General features: G+C 41.0%; 1 protein-coding gene across 7 annotated transcripts in view; it reads right to left on the bottom strand.

The window, feature by feature from the left end:
• Positions 1-5,474: 5,474 nt before the first annotated feature.
• map4k5 (mitogen-activated protein kinase kinase kinase kinase 5) overlaps positions 5,475-17,335 on the bottom strand; it is a 38,821-nt gene continuing 26,960 nt past the window's right edge. For 5 of the 7 annotated variants that reach the window (XM_032546737.1, XM_032546739.1, XM_032546740.1 and 2 more), the window contains 14 exons: positions 16,582-16,623; positions 16,255-16,339; positions 16,100-16,179; positions 14,334-14,394; positions 13,775-13,777; positions 13,460-13,574; positions 13,259-13,317; positions 12,977-13,080; positions 12,549-12,723; positions 11,634-11,702; positions 11,428-11,520; positions 11,117-11,187; positions 8,875-8,930; positions 5,475-6,497 (listed from right to left, as the gene is read on the bottom strand). In XM_032546737.1, the coding sequence (XP_032402628.1) occupies positions 6,410-6,497; positions 8,875-8,930; positions 11,117-11,187; positions 11,428-11,520; positions 11,634-11,702; positions 12,549-12,723; positions 12,977-13,080; positions 13,259-13,317; positions 13,460-13,574; positions 13,775-13,777; positions 14,334-14,394; positions 16,100-16,179; positions 16,255-16,339; positions 16,582-16,623 (1,101 nt within the window). In that variant the 3' untranslated portion in view covers positions 5,475-6,409. The remainder of the gene's footprint in view (positions 6,498-8,874; positions 8,931-11,116; positions 11,188-11,427; positions 11,521-11,633; positions 11,703-12,548; positions 12,724-12,976; positions 13,081-13,258; positions 13,318-13,459; positions 13,575-13,774; positions 13,778-14,333; positions 14,395-16,099; positions 16,180-16,254; positions 16,340-16,581; positions 16,624-17,335) is intronic. The other 2 variants (XM_032546738.1, XM_032546743.1) reach the window with 1 other exon arrangement.

The following is a 17,335-nucleotide window of genomic DNA, read 5'->3' as shown; positions in this document are numbered from 1 at the left end:
TGAGCATGCATTGAATATATTTTTCATTAAGCCCACATTTCTGTATTAAAAGTTGTTTTTTTTTAATCGGTCTGACAAAATTATGTTCTTAAATGTCTTCTTTCCATTAGCTGTAAGATGATATAATTAACACAAATAAGCCTTAAAATGTGAGTCTGTGTATAATTAATATAATATCAGGGTTTCCCCCAGTGTTTTATAAGCCTGGCGGGCCACCAGGCTTAGCTCTGTTTATTTATTTTAGTTTTTTAATCAGAGCCTTTTTAAGACTTTATACTTGGTGTTCAGGTATTAATCTACTAGTCTGTTAATGACACACAACTATCAAGTGATATTTTCAAATTTCCTGTCAACTTTAAACATTTTTTAACTCAAAAACTCGGCGGGCCGCTGAATGAATGACTGCCGAGTGTCCCAACCACCAGGCTTAGCAAGTTTTGTGGGGGAAACAATTTAGTTACTGAAACACATGAACTTTTTAAGTAATCCATCCATTCACTATTTTACACGTTTATCCCTACAGGGGTCACGAGTGATGCTGGTGTTTATCTCCAGTGGTGGTGAACACATTCAAACATGGGGAGAATTTAGAGAGACCAATTTACTTAACAGTGATGTTTTTGGACTGTGGGAGGAAGCCGGAGTACCCGGAGAGAAACCACCATGCACAGGGAGAACATGCAATCTCTGTGCAGCTCTTTTTAAACAATAAGTAATAATAATTGTATAAATGCCGGAGGCTCGCCAGCTGAAGGTAAAGGTAATTTTATTTAAATAGCACATTTTCAGCAACAAGGCAATACAAAGTGCTTTACAGGATTTTAAAGGAAATACAAACAAAGTAACAAACCGAAGGAAAGAGCAAAAGAAGAAAAATAATCGAATGTTGATCTAAAGGATGTAAAGTAGTTGATCCTGTTCAGGTTACTAAATATCCTCTGGTCTAATTCTGGGTTGGGAGAACAGGAGTCGTAGTTTGTAGTTATTCTGATTCTGATTCTGATTCCATTTCTCGCCTATATAATATTGATCTAAATAGTGCGTACTCCACAATTTCTAATATTACTAATAAACTAAAATAATCCTTTTCTGGGTTAACAGTGAGTACTACACAGTTTCTAACAAAATAAAATAAAAAAAGAGGAAAGGACGCATTAGGGCAAATGGCAACATTCAGACAAAACAAAGGGCAAAACAAAGACGTCACAGGGCCATGACAGGAGGGGTGAGGTGGGAAGGAGCGTTATGTTTACATCTCTTCAAGGAGATTGGAAACATGCAGCCCTTCCAAAGCAACACGGGAAAAGAAAATTCCGATACAGAAAGTTTTAGGTCGGGTAGATTATAAATTTCAATCTTACCTAAAGTCTCTCCGATACATCTCAGTTCAAAATTATCCAAATTAGTTTGGTCGTTCCACTGAGCCGAAACTAGCAACTTCTCCAAGATCGATTCCATCCTGTTAGTGAGTTTTGAGTCCTCAGCTGGGCTGCGAGTCTCAGCAAGACTCACATCCAACTTGCCTCTCTGTCCACACCAACAGTCTGAGTGTTTGCTAGTTCGGCCAAGTCCGTCATAAATTTGTCGATAAGCCAGGAATCCACAAGCTCCAAACAGCAGAAATCCTGTTATCATAAATAAATCCAGGGTGTATCCTGGCAGCTGGAGGCTCCACAGCTGGAGGCTCAACAGCTGGAGGCTCCACAGCTGGAGGCTCCACAGCTGGAGGCTCAACAGCTGGAGGCTCAACAGCTGGAGGCTCCACAGCTGGAGGCTCCACAGCTGGAGGCTCAACAGCTGGAGGCTTCACAGCTGGAGGCTCCACAGCTGGAGGCTCCACAGCTGGAGGCTCCACTGCTGGAGGCTTCACAGCTGGAGGCTTCACAGCTGGAGGCTCCACTGCTGGAGGCTCGACAGCTGGAGGCTCGACAGCTGGAGGCTTCACAGCTGGAGGCTCCACAGCTGGAGGCTCCACAGCTGGAGGCTCCACAGCTGGAGGCTCCACAGCTGGAGGCTCCACTGCTGGAGGCTCGACAGCTGGAGGCTTCACAGCTGGAGGCTCCACAGCTGGAGGCTCCACAGCTGGAGGCTCCACAGCTGGAGGCTCCACAGCTGGAGGCTCCACAGCTGGAGGCTTCACAGCTGGAGGCTCAACAGCTGGAGGCTCGACAGCTGGAGGCTCTACAGATGATGGCTCCACAGCTGGAGGCTCCACAGCCGGAGGCTCCACAGCCGGAGGCTCGACAGCCGGAGGCTCCACTGCCGGAGGCTCCACTGCCGGAGGCTCCACGGCCGGAGGCTCCACGGCCGGAGGCTCCACGGCCGGAGGCTCCACGGCCGGAGGCTCCACTGCCGGAGGCTCGACAGCCGATGGCTCGACAGCTGGAGGCTCCACGGCTGGAGGCTCCACAGATGATGGCTCGACAGCCGGAGGCTCGACAGCCGGAGGCTCGACAGCTGATGGCTCCAAAGCCGGAGGTTCGACAGCCGGAGGCTCCACAGCTGGAGGCTCCACAGCTGGAGGCTCGACAGCCGGAGGCTCCACAGCTGGAGGCTCCACAGCTGGAGGCTCCACAGCCGGAGGCTCCACAGCTGGAGGCTCTGGGACTAGCGGAGGGCTAAGGGAACTTGTCGCTGGAAACGGATGTTGCATGAGGAGGCATCTTTGGGCCAGACTTGACGGAACCACAGAGAGGCATCATGGGTCCGTGACCCATGGAGGCACAGAGAGGAATCTCACTTAGAAAAATAGTGTCTCAAGCTTTTAACAGCGCTTGAAAAAAGCCTTTTAATAAAGCTGCCCCTCTTTTCCTGCCGTTTTATCAGGTGCCTTTCAAGACATGACACTATCACATCGTCGACTACCTCGTGCTCCATGAAGGACAGCGTCCATCCAGCAGAACACTCAAAGTTTTTAGTGAGATCACTAAAAACTTTCTTGCTCAAGGCAGGAATCCATTTCCGCTGGATATTGTACAGCCGTCCCTCAAATTCAGCACAGATTTTGTCGACAATACGATCTTGAGTGTCCCTCAGGAAGCTAAGACACCAGGGTGTCTTCGACTCCCTGATTCCTTTAGAGATCAACGACTTAACAAAAAGCCGTACGCCGTCTTTTTGGTATGCCTCGAATGACTTCCTGATTGAAAACAGTTTCTGGACGAACCAGATGACAGGATTCAGCAGTGAACTAAATTCTAGCTCCACCTTCAGCCACTCGATGGGGTCTTCATCGTCCAACGGAGGTGTCACCATTGAAACAACATGCTTTAAGAAAAGCATGTTGATTATCTCCGTGCACTCCTCTTCAATGTTGTCATCCAAGCCCATAGCCCAGACGAAGGCTTGAGAAATCATATTTCCAAATTTAGCCTTCAAGTCTTCATATGAGAACTTCTGGTACTCAATCAAGTCCGATACTGGATCTTGAAACACGGTCGTCAGGTGTTTTAAGAGATATTTAGTGTTCTCTTTGATGTACTCGTATCCTGTTGTCAGATCCTCCCAGTCTTCCCACCGGACTTGGTCGTAATATTCCTCTATTGCAGGAACTACATTGTCTTCCACTAAGACTTGGAGATCTTCTCTTATCAAATCTTTGGGAGCCATTTTGCTGAACGCAGATCCTCTTGTTCTTGTAGTAACTCAGAATGAGGTAGAATTTTACCAACAGGAGTTATATACCTGTTACACAACAAAGCGCTAGTGACATCACAAACTATGACGCATCAGCACAAGAATACGTGCAGAGCTATGACGTAATCGGCCTGCAAGTGTTCTGACGATCTGCGCTACCTCGTCACTTTGTCTTATCTGACCACTTTTTCCCCCCCAGTAACGAGTAATCTAACGCGTTACTATTCCAAATCCAGTAATCAGATTAAAGTTACTTATCCAAATCACTGTGCGTTACTATTTTCTTTAGTAATGTAATTTTATTTCCTCTGCGCGTCTTGGGGAGCGACCGCCGTTTCTACGCGACATTTATCAGCTGATCAGAAACATAAACAATGGAGGGAGGAGGGAGATGCGCATTTTGTTGCTGGAACATCAGGAACTATTTTGAGTTTCTGTCAAGTCCGATTATTATAAGTGACTTTGGGCTTGTTTTTTTCTAACGTCGCTAGCAAACCTAATGAGTCGCGGGTTGCGGTTTTTTGGGCTTGTTTTTGAACGTGAAGTTGCTCATTTGGGCTTGGAAATAAGCGGAGACGCAAAATAAGACCCAGATGTTGTCCGACATCCGGGTGGTTTTAGTCAGGCTCTCCCTGCTGTCCACCATTTCCTGGATGAACAGGGAAATGTTCATCTATGTCTTTGTTAATGTCGAGGTAATATAAATATATGCATATACATATATTTACATGCATATAAATATAAATATATCAGTGACGTGCGTTCAGGGGAGGCAGAGATATTTTTTTTTAAATTCAGTTTAACAAATTCTGATTCTTTTTTTCTTCAAAATCGCTGAATTTTTGCATTTTCCCATTCAAATGCTCGGAAGCGAAGCCGGTGAGGCAGCAGCGAGCTGAGCCTCACCTGGGATTGATCAACCTCTGGCTAACTGCGCTGGCTGCCACTCTGCGGGAGCAAGTTGATCCTGTCTGTATGCATCAGCCAATTAGAGCATATAAAGAGCAGAAATGTGTAATGTTAAAGAGGGGCTACTAAATCAAGCAGTTTATTTAAAATGTTATATTTTATATAAAATGTAATCTTGTAACTATATATATATATATATATATATTAACTTTATATGCCCTATATCTTATCTTTCTGTGTTTTTTTAATCCCTTCACTATGGACCTTTTATGTCTGGAGTAAAGATAAAGAAAGAATAAAGTATATTCTATAGTATATATGTATGCATTTTCACTTTCTTTGAAAGACCTAAACTCCATCTTAATGTGAACACCTATTTTAAAAAAATGCACTGAATGAAACATGAGAGCTAGAAAAGGTCAAACCGTTTTGACCTCAATCTGCCTGGTTAACAAGCTGGTGGCTCTCCTGCTGCTCGGCTTTTATTTTGAAGGTGCCATCACCTGACTTCTGGTTCAGACCCTTACCAGCCAGTACTTTTGACACATTTATGGCTCTTCAAGCTTAGTTTCTATGGCAACAGAGGACTCCACCTGCTGAGACAGGGGAATAAAAAGCTTTTCCATACCCGAGATCATCACATTCATGGATATATTTCACTCCAAGTAACAAAAACTCCCAACTGAAGTATATTAGTTTAGGGATGGTTAGTTTTTAGGTTTACTTCTAAGGTGAGGAGTGACATTATCTATCTGGTAGCAGACAGGAAAAAGCAGCTCCATCACACCGGGACCAATTAGTCAGAAGAGATGACCTAAAAAGGGGAAATGATGTAAACAAATACTCACTTGTTTTCTCTCCTCCCAGAAGAATCTCCAGCTTTTCCACTCCTCCGATCTCCCGTCACAATAAGAAAACCCACAGCTCGCTTTACCATGTTAAAAGCTTTTTTTTTTATTACAAAAAGTACATATTAAACATTTTGCGAAGGGAATGCAGAGATGTTAATAAAACCAAGCACTGTCCCTCAGTTTGTCATTTTGTTTTAAATAAAAAAAATGTACAAAAGTGCTTAAATGGTGCAAGTAAAGAGAAGTAAAAGGTCTATAAAAGAAGAGAGTGAAGGCAAAAAAAAAAAATAAAATAAACCATGTACATTTTATCCAAGTTCTAAAAATGCAGCAGAGCAGGAGATGCAACTACATTACACATCAGATAAAAAAATAACCCACAGCTAATCAGGAACTGATCACTAGGTAGTTAATCCTGCTGCGGCGTAAAACTCTGACAGTCCGTAAACCTGACATTCCCAATGAATGAAGATGAGGTTAATAAATATTGCTTAAATAACCCACAAGGCTCAAGGGTTTCTATAAAAGTGACCCGTTAGGTCTGACTGTAAAATCTCCTCCTGAGCCTTCTGGTGTCTGTCACCAGCTATGATTATGTGTGACAAGTTAAAAAGACAGAAACGATTTAATCTCCCACTGTTTCTAGTACAATCGCAACGTGTGTGAATTTTTAAATGGCACTTCCGTCAGCAATACCTCGAGACGGCTTGTTCACAGTGCTAGAGAAGTGAGAAAACTGCTGGGTACTGTAACAAGGTTTGTCTGAGCTTGGTTTGTCTCTGTCCATCTCCACGCGGGCTTGCGTTGAGATGTGTGCTACGGTGAACGTCCCTGCTGGTGTTAAGGCTGCGCATGGATCCACGCTGAAGAGGCTCCTCTTGCACTGACCAGCGGTTTATCGTCAACAAAAGCTCCCCGGTTATCCGCTTCCCTTTAAAAAAGGTCCAAAACCTCCCAAAAACTGTGGAACGTTATTCGCTTTTCTAAGATCGACCCGTTGTCTGGTCGGGGGATCAGTAACTGTTCTCGTGACCTGCCAAGATGTAAAGGTTGCTCAAAGCCGACGGGTTGTCGGTCGGCCGGCTCTCCAGAACCACCACCCTGATGGAGACACAGGCAGAGAGAGAGAGAGAGGATGTGAAAAAAAAGAAGTGTTAAAGCTAACTATGAACATTTCAACTTCATCTAAATGAACTGCAGTCTTAGATTACAATGATCAGTGGAACAAAAACTATTTATTTAACCAAAAAAACACTTTGATCTGTTCTGCATGCTAAAACTGTTGCAGGCTAATTTTTCTACTACTATGATTAGCCTGTTTATTGTAGCGTAGCTTGACAGTGTACGACTATTTTTAGTGCTGTTATGCTAACGCTATTCAACTTAAATGGAAAATTATTGAACCTTTACATATGACAACTTGCAAACATTTTCTCTCCTTTTTGAAGAGTTTTTTGAGAGTCCCTGACCCTAACAGTCTGAGACTGCTTTTTCTCATTATTATTAAACATCTAACACATCAACCTACTAATGGGACTAGGATGGAAATTAGCCGCTTGGTTATAATCTCAAGTATTTTCATGCAAATGTTCATCAATACACATGTCCCACTTTAAAACAATGAATGTGATACAAGACAAAAATATATTTTAAATGGTGTCCTTGTGTTAGTTCTGAAGGTAATTCTATTTATGTCGCACATTTTCAGCAACAAGGCAATTCAAAGTGCTTTACGTGAATTAGAAGGAAAAACAACAAAACAACAAAGAGCAAAAGAAGAAGAAGAAAAAAGACAAAATAGAGTCGACAAAAAACTGAACCTGCAGGTCAAAGTTATACATCAGAAATCAATATGAAAATTCTGATCAATGCATCTCTGCTAATATGAATCGCCTTAACTGATCTTAATGTTTGTAAATTGTTTTAAGTCAAATTATATTACAACTGCTACAGGTTAGCAGTCACTAGATAGTTTCATGTTGTTTCCTCTTTCCCTTGAATGTTTCTTTCATCCCTCAAGCTTCCACTCTGCAACAGGAAGGACACAAATGTTGCGTTTCCACCTTCCTAAGACAAGCGGCTGGTGAATCAACTAAGGCAAACACTAGAAACTAAGCTGTCCGAAACATATCAAATCACTAAATATGAAAATTGTCTTAACTTTACAAAATACACAAACCTACAAACAGGGTGCAAAAATGACAGACGAACGAATCTGACGGCTTTCTTCCGAAAAAAAGCATTCTGACAATCGAACTGCTCTGCCAGCTTAACACTAGACATGTAGGACATGGCGAGTGTATCACTCTGTCAGTGTACAGACAACAGTCATGCATGTTAAGCAACAGTATGATGTCAGATCAGGATGGGGGTCACTGCGCCGTCAGATACAATCTGTCTCGTGGTGACAGGAGAGCAGCTTAGCCGCAGCCTATACTGTCCGTTCCATTAGATGAAATTACAGAGCCGTGGAGACACATAAACCAGGCTGGCAGTGCCCATGCGTCGGTGAATAAAACATGGGGGGTTGGGCAGCGGACGGAAGACTTACTCTGGTGCCACGGGCTTCGTTAGGCGCCAGCCGCAACCCCACGGCACCCCTTAGAGATCCACCTTCACCCAGTGCATTAGGGTGGGAACTAAATCATCTTACTTTAACTTCTAACGTTCAGGACATCTTTCCCAAAAGTGACTTTGTTGCACATTAATACTGAAAACCCACTTTTCCCCCGACCGTCGAATATGAAGCAATGATTTGCAGACCGATGAGGCCAGCAGTTGATTATTCAACTCGTTTACTTATTAAACTGGGAACAGCTACCTACTGATAACATCTGAGGATTAAGGTCACTGTTCCTGAAGCTTTGGCTGGAGCAGATAAAAAGATATTTTGATACCAAGACAAAAGGTCAACGGACCGTCAAACCTCGACTGCGCTTAAATACAATCGTCAGACGCAACCAAGCTACTCCGTTTTGTCAGCAGAACTGGTTTCGTCTTTACTCTGCTATCTTCCCTGCTAAGAGTAAAGTTGTTTATTTGGTTTTGTGATTGTGAGCCGTGCAAAACCGAGGAACTATTGAGGCAACAGGCCTGGTGCAGACGTGTGTAAATCATCTCAGAAAAAACTAAAACGTCAAGAAAATAGAGGGAAAATGCCAAATCTTTGTAGAGAAAGGCAATAAATATGAAGAGGCTAAATCACAAATCGCAGAAGATAAACGGGAACTTTTTCTAGGTAATGGAAACCAAAGAGACCCAAGGGAAAGTTAGAATCTGGAGACGCTGAGTTGATGGAAATAATGAAACAAAGCCTACCGAACAGTGAAGAAAGTGACAAAAAGAAAATCATTTTAAAACAATTTGCGAAAAATGTATCTTGACCATGTCAGGTAGATTTGTCTTAATCGGTTTTGTTTATTTGAATGTTAAACTACATTCATGCACACCAGCGTCAGCCGTAAATAATTGCGCTAACCTGTCGGATCCCAAGAGGCGGAAGACTCTGCTTGGATCAGAAATCTCCTGAGTCACCTGGAAATTAAAAAAGACGGGATTTTTAATCAACAATCTGACACACTGAAATAGTAACAGAAGTAGTATAAGTACAATAAAAAATAACCTTTTAACTCCACAGAGGCAAAGCTTTTGCATAGATGAGATAAAGTGTACTTAAGGTGTAAATAAAAACAAAACGTTTGATGCTCTAACTGAATTAAAATCAATAGAATCGGCAGAAATTTATAACAGGGTTTCTTCTAAATACTCTTTTTAAGGCTATTTAAGACCACCACAAATGAAATTTAAGACCTGCACCATAAAAGAAAACTTCCTATTTTATAGAGTAGTATCGCCAACCTTTTTTCCCCACATAATGCACGCATTGGTGAAGACGAGCGTCGTCCAGCCAATGCCGATAAATTTACACTTACCCACGATAGACACAAAAAAGCCAGCTAGGTGAGGCTATATTAGCAGCAAGCTAGGAGTAGTCTCAACCATCTCATGTTACAAAACGTGAATGAGGCTCAAGTGTTTGACAGAAAAGTCCCACGAGATCAAATAGTTTTGTCTCGACAAAATTTAAGATCTGTGATTAACATATACAATATAAGGCCAACTTCCATTTTTTCAAAATAATGTAAGGTCTTCATTTTGGATTAATGGATTTAAGATTTAAGGATGCGTGGACACCCTGAACTAGAAAATGTCTAACAGGATGAGAAAAATATATTTCCTCAATCTGCCAAAATGTAAACATGTGTAATGCCCCTTTAAAGTCAGCATAAAATATAAATAGAGATGAGTAATTTAGCATAAAATAAATGTTCGTTTTAGTTTGGTTATTGAGGATTTGTCCACATTTTCATTCACTACTTCATACCAAACCAACCTGGAGTGTTCGCTTCATGAAAGAAAAAAGTTTTCTCCTGTCATTGAAGCAGAGTCTGTACACAACAAGTGGATCAAACACCACAAGTTTAAGGAGAGTTTATGTCTTTTTTTTTAACCCTTTGTTTACCAAGAACGGGTGCCACCACTTCACATTCCCAGGCAAATCAATTGCAAGGCGCAGAGCAAAAAACACAAGAAGCCTTTCAAAAGTCTCAGTTGCTGACATGTCATGAATACTTGTTGACAAATGTGAGATAGTGGATGGGCGACACCTGCGAGGTGTAAACCCTTGGCCCGGGGAGAGACCTGATCTGTTTAAGTCTCAAACAACTACAAGGTCTTGGGTGTTCGGAGGAGCATCCACCCGAGACCGGCGTGGATCGCCAGGCCTGACCCCCACCCGACTTTAATGTCTTATGAGAAGAATCATAACGAGACAAAGGCTGAATTATTTAGTGCCGCTCCCCGTTGTGTGACAGGTTGTGTTTATGAGCGAACATGAATTTTACATGGCTGCTGACGTTTTTAAAATCCTTCCTATGGGAGAACTGTAGAGTTGGGCCGGGCACACACTTAGAAAAGACCTTTTTGTTTCAGCTGACTGCTCCAGGGCCAGCTCCGACACAGGCGGCGTTCCTACGGGTGGCCCCTGCCGCCGTATCCGCTTTCATAAAAACGACGCTTCACCTCCCTGTGATCTCTTGAACTCTTATTGTGCGGTTTTGCTTGACTCGTGATCCGGTTCACACCGAAGCCCTCCGTGAAAAGGAGAGCAAATTCATTACTTCGGCTGGACACAAAGACACTTTGTCCGGCTCCACCTGAGAGCAAACGGCTAGGGATCGGCGACGGCAAGTTTCAACGTAGAAATGAACGAGACCCGAAGGCTCGACTGTTGAGACAAAGAGATGCTTCTTAATTTTTCCAGCGAACGGGACAGAATTCAGAAATAAAAATGTTGACTAATGTTAGTTTTACATTCCTAACAGAGCCGAGCGGTAAGTTGACTTTTATGAAAAATCTGCATTTTTGTCCACCTTAGGTTTTCATCCTACCATCTTGTAACTATTTTTTGGACTTTGAATTCAGGTCAACTCACAGAAGTAAAAGTCAGGTTTTGAAAAATATTTTCATTTGTCATCTGTAACATCTTTTTAAGAAAAGAAAGCTAGAAATTGGGTTTGGTAAGAAAAAAAATATCATAGTTCCTAATATAATTAGTAAATGAGTGGGAAAAAAGGAAGATGATAAACTAAAGCAACCATGCTAAATCTGCTTATCTTTATGGGTTCTTAAATGGTTTCACCCAGCCATAGTAGTATTACCTCATTGGACTTGAAGCTCTTTCCCTGCATGCCATGCTTCCAGAAGGCCAGGACGCTGTCATGAAGGCACACTGCAATAAACGAGCACGAGTTAACTCACAGACATAACTCGATGAAGCCAACGAGACATAGGAGACATGACAAAACCCAATAAAACCACCCAAAAAAGGGTTTCGACTAAAATTTTAAAGGTCCAAGACGAGAAAAACAACAGCAGCTGGAGCCACGTATTTCTCACCAACCTCAACATTCAATATGGCTGCGTGAATGTGAATGGTTTCTACTGGTGTGAAGGCAGACTGAAATCTTACCGACGGCTCCGATGCAGAAGTCAAAGCTGAGCTCAGAAGCCAGTTTCTTGTTGGACTTCAGTTTGCCCTGAAGATTGACGATCTTTACATTTTCTAGGAAAAACATTTTTTTGAAACCTACGGTTACATTCGTACATATAAATCTAATCTTTGGGGGGGAAAAAAGGCAATTAAAACACAGTAACTATAAAATGTATTCTACTCACGGTCTAAGCACACCAACACAGTGTCTCTCTCCAGCTGTGTGACATGGATCGCATCCACTTGCTGTTCAGCTGGAAAGGCAAAATGGGAGCGTAAATAAATATCCAATTTTAGTTTGTTTGGTTTATTAGTTGATTTCAAACATAGTTAGAAAATAAAGAACAAGAAATTATGTAATAGTCATAGAGCTGGGTGATCTTTTCATACCAGATCTGATCTTAATAATTTTTTTTCTTGCTTTATTTTCTAAAAAAGAAAGTACAAATGACAAAATATTTTCAAAAGATGGTTTTTATTTCAATAGTCTCTTTTGTGAGATGTATCAGTGTTATGGTCAGGCTATGAGAATTTTTGTTTAATTACGACTATAGGCATAATATTAGCAGAATACAGATGCAATTTTACCAGAATATATTAAAATTAAGAGAAAAATTTCATTTTAATGAGGAAAAAAAGCTTCTAGAATCATAAAGAAATCCAAAATGATTTCCTTTGTAAAACTTATATCAAAGTATAACTTCGCAAAATGCTCAATGTTCCTCATTTTAATTTTTTTGATATTTTTCATTTTGGAGTTGTCATAAAATTTCAACTTTATTCTGGTGACACTGTAACCCGCAACTATATTCTAGTAAAAAAAAAATCTAGATTTTCCAAAAATTTGATTTATTGCCCAGCCCAAAGTAGAGAATAATGAAATAAATAGAAATTTAACACCATTTACAGTATATACTAACTATTTTAATATCTGAGATGTAGTGGAAATCCTATCCCAGTGTCCCAACAGAACACAGTCAAATTCAACAAACATCGATTCACACAATTGTAGTGTGACAGAAATTGTGCGTGTTGAGCCTATCACACTAAACATAGATATAAAATGATGACAACAAGCCAAAAGGTAACATCTGACTTACTTGTTCCCTCTGTGAACCAGGAGGAACAAGAGTTAAGGTTGATGGTCTCAAAGTGGACCACCTGGCCCTGCTCTGTGCCCTTGCTGATGGCGACACACACCAGCGGATACTCTTGTTCTGGGACCACCAGCATCTCAAACACTTTGAGCGGACTGGGAACGGGGAACTCAAAGTGCTACGTCGGAGAAAAAAACAAAAACACAGGGTCGGACTCAGGATTAGTTTGGCGATTACAGGTTCTTAGAAATCCTTCCGACATTTAGCAGATGAAGAATCGGTCGTGTTGAGCCTCGATACAAAGTCCTGTGATAAATATTTACACCTGCTCACATGCCACGTGATTAAAATAATCAAAAATTATTGTTATTTTTAAGTGTAAATGAAAGTGAAAGATAGATTTTAACTGTGGGAGGAAGATAATAACTGACCTTGATGAGCATAAACCTCTGCATGGGCTCGTACCACTGCAGAAGGACAATGCCAGACTGAAGAGCTCCACACAAGTACTTGTGGCCTGTATACGGGTTTCTCACTGTGATATTGAAAGAAAGATGGTACTATGCTACATAAGACATGTTTTTATAGGACCTTTCATAAACAAGACACTTTTAAATGCTGAAGTAAAATCTGAAAAGTAGAGAGTTGTTTGGAAATGGTTGTAATCTATAGAAACACTATGACTGACGAGTTGGTAAGAAACAGCCACTCACCAATGCAGCATTTGTGACAACCTTTTGTGTCAGGGATCTTGGTTGTCAGGGCGAAGCGCCTGAGAAGAAAAACCGTTAAACATTGCGGTGAGCAAAGGTTTCAGGAGGTCAGGTGACAAAAACAATAAGAAGATCAGGGAAGTGGGAATGTTTGACATTTCCAGTTCTACAACGGCCACCATGAAGGTGGAACCATCTCACCTCGGCAGGATCTTGTCTGGGAAACGGTGCGTCTGAAACTGAGCTGCGAGGCCGGGCTTCTTCAGCTGCTCAAACAGCCCAATCAGATTGTGAGAGTACAGCTGGAAGGATCTTCCTAAAACACACACAAAAAAAATCCACCTGTTAACTTCACAGCAAAAGCCAAACATGTCAGGAAGTAAACAAACTTTTAATTCCGACATGAATTATTCATCATCCTAACAAACTGTCTTTACACATAAAGAAGGTTAGACATGAACAGAGGGCAAAACCAGCAGTGTTGATGACGTTGATGATGATGTGAAGCATGATTACCTTCTGATGAAGCCAGTTAGTAGAATATCAAATCAAGCCAGGCGATAGGAGGATGGACAGAGTCCAAGGGAAGAGGAGAAGAGAACAGAGGTTAAGTATACCCAGGCGCAAACTGCTAAAGGTAAAACCGCAAGTAGACCTAACTCTATGTAATCTCATCCTCGGTTGTTAAACCGAGCAAAGGATCGGCTCTTAGGAAAGACAGTTTGGTTTCAAATGAAAGCCCATTTAAGGTTTCTCATCAAACATGGCACATATATGCTAAAAAACAAGCTAGACTTGGTTGCACTGATAGGGTGAGATTGTAAACGAATAACAAAAAGAGCTTAAATACATTCACTCTTAACAAACACAACAGGGTGGAAGGATGTGAGTCACTTCTACTGTACTGCAGAAACTGAAATAGTGACCCTTATGGCAAACAGCAGGAACAGATATCTTAAGGCTGCACATATGGAGTGACTGTGATGCCTTCAGGTGCAGCCAGATAACACAGAATAAAGACGCGGACGGTTATAACAGAGAGCAGGGAAGTAGGAGTGATGGGTTCTCTGCTTACCGGACAAAGACATCAGGTTGTTGTTGATAACATACAGCCATGTACACTTCCTTGGGAAGAGCTAGCAACAAAAAAAAAAAATACAGAGACAAAAGTGCAGAGTTTAATATTAGCTCTAAAGGAGAAGGGTAAGAAGAAATTCTCACTAGACAAGACCAATTACAGCGTAGAAATTTATGATATACAATATTTAATCCATCACCCACAATGTAAAGAGTACAACTTAAAATCTATAAAAAAAACATGGCCGTCCTTTAGGGAAGCAGCCAAACTTTGACGGAGAGGCAGAGAGCCACAGTTTGGGTGGAGAATTAATTAATAGACATACAATCCACAAATCTATCCTAATCTCTATCTTCATGATGGAGTGGCATCTGAATTTAGCCACAAAATAATAATAAAACCTTAATTTAAGTCAGGTAAAAGGAGCTGTTTACAAATATCAACATTTACATTCAACCAGAGATATTGATTAGTTTTAAAAGCATCAGAGCATAAGATAATAAAAAATAAGGCATGGAGAAAAAACGCCACACATATGGAAGAAGATACTCTGCTCATTGGAGGCCAAAATGGAACATTCTGGCAAAATAAATAAATAAAAATAATATTATGGTAAAAACTAAATGCTCACAGTGTCAAAATAGTGGCAGTATATTTGTTTACAGCATGGATACAAAACATGAGTTGATCCGGATTCAGATTTTCATTCATAAAATAAAAATACACTGTATTGTTGTAGACTCTATATTTTTCTCTGTCTCTTTTAGCCTACTTTTTAATCTGCTGACAAACACACGCCACAGCTTACACAACCATGACTGACACCAGTCATACATACACAGACTGAAACAGATTAGACGACCCTTGGAGGGTACAGATTGCAGAAAAGAATAAAAAGCTAAACATGCGCTACAGTCTTTGCCTCACTTGGTTTCATCCATAAGGTGAGCTAAGTGAGGCCCCAGCGCTGGACGGTGAATGTAACACTGTATCTGTTTCATCTGTATGACATGTATGGCTTGTAACATTTGATCATTTCTCGGCATTAAAGCCTGCTTTTATATATAACCAAATCTCATTATTTCTCAAGGTAATTTACACTCAGGGGTTCTGGTCGGGTCCTGAAACTGGTTAACGGAGCTGGTGGAGCACAAAGACAAAAATGAATGAACACCAACAGTACGCACTTCCTTCCACAAATAATCTGTCACAAGATCCCATTAAAAACAAAGCAAGCACTGACGTTTGTGGTTGTGACAAAACAAGGTATGAATACTTTTACAGGCTTTATAGTAGGCCAGAATTAAAGTTAATTCTTTATTGCAAAATATTTGAAATTGTTAACATTGGGTATCATTTTTTTAAGGACATAAATAAATGTGTTTACATGGTCAAGTTAAAACCCTAAGCTGTAACAGAAAACCATCTCGTCTTAGTGGATCGTCTCCAGATTGGGTTTCCATCTACTCCTTCCAGATACTTGTTTTGAACAGAGTCATCTGGAAACATTTAGATCCTAATCGCACACTCTGCTACTTTCCAATTCATGGAAATCACATCAGCACAGTTTTACATCCTGCTAAACAGAGCCATCAAATAATGCAAAGCAAAAGAAGATAACAACTTAGCAGAAGTTTTTTTTGGTATAGCATGAATAATCACTACTAACAAAACAGTGTCAAAACTGAGAAGTCAGTAGGAAACTAATTTAATTTAAAAACTGAACGAACGATGTCTTCGAGTTGGATTTTAGCTGATGTTACCTGCTCCATTGTTGCTTCGTGCAGCTCGTTAAGATTTAGCGTGTAGATGCCGTCCTCTGTTCCAAAGATGAGGTACTGATCTAAAACAAGAGCAATGAAGCTTAGTTAAAGCATAAAACTCCTGAAATCAACAGAATGTGCTGCATCGTGTTTACCTTTGGTGTCTGGGTGAATCCATGATGTGGCACAGTTGATTTTCAACGGGCAGCCATCGAACACTTTAGAGAAACAGGCTCCCATCTGCAACAGAAAACCGTCCAGCTGAAAACAGGCGGCATCTGCTGCAGCGAAGCGCCAAAATGTCAGCGAGGAATTAATGAGCCATAGTGGAGCCGAACCACAAAGCAGAAAGCTATTCGGACCCCAAATATCTGCAGAATGTGCAGCAGCAATTCCAGCGAGAGTTTAATAACAGCGTCCACAAAACCAGGCCGGAACGGCTGAGCAGAGACGGTGAGGGACAATGAAGATGATTGACTCACCAGTACTTTAGGAGTGGGTGGCAGACCGTTTATTGCTGGTTTCTAAGTAGAAGCAGAGAAAACAAGAACAATAAGATAACAAAACTGCTGCAGACCCAAAGTCAAGACGAGTCTAAGCCATAATTTAGCTCTGGTCTCAGCGAATGAGGCGTTAAATCAACAATGTGAATAGTTTTCAAGCACGACCAGCTTGTGAGGCACTGGATCCGATTTAAAAAAAAAAAAAAAACAACACACACACGGAGAAACTTTTAGTGCAAGCAACAGGACAACAGGGCTGCTAAAATGTTGAATTTCTGTTACTTTGTGACTCTCTTTAAATAATCTGTCATCTGTTCTATGACATTCAAATGACCTATGACAAATCTGTAAGTAGTAAAAATAAACCTGGAATAGCATGCTTAGATCATCTCCACACGTCGGTAAATGAATACTTTATTTATTTTTGGGTTTTGGTCTTTGTGTGTTCTCATCTGCCAACAATTATAAATGTGATGGAGCAGAAATTGAGTTCATCTGGCTTAGTACTAATTTTCTTGACATTTGCATCCTTAAGCTATACAAGTTATTTGAGAGGCTAAAAGGGAAAGTATCAGTCAGGAGAAGAGCACAAAAGAGCACATGTATAAATACATAAACGCACCATACTACAGTCAAGACAGTTACCAATAATTGGAGAAAATATGTCAAAGCGAAATTACAAAAACTAGACGTTTCTCCAAGATGAATGAGACTGAAATCTGCACCTGCCAAC

The sequence above is a fragment of the Xiphophorus hellerii genome, chromosome 19 (genome assembly GCF_003331165.1).
Source record: "Xiphophorus hellerii strain 12219 chromosome 19, Xiphophorus_hellerii-4.1, whole genome shotgun sequence".
NCBI lineage: Eukaryota > Metazoa > Chordata > Actinopteri > Cyprinodontiformes > Poeciliidae > Xiphophorus > Xiphophorus hellerii.
This window is presented reverse-complemented; position numbering and strand designations above follow the sequence as displayed.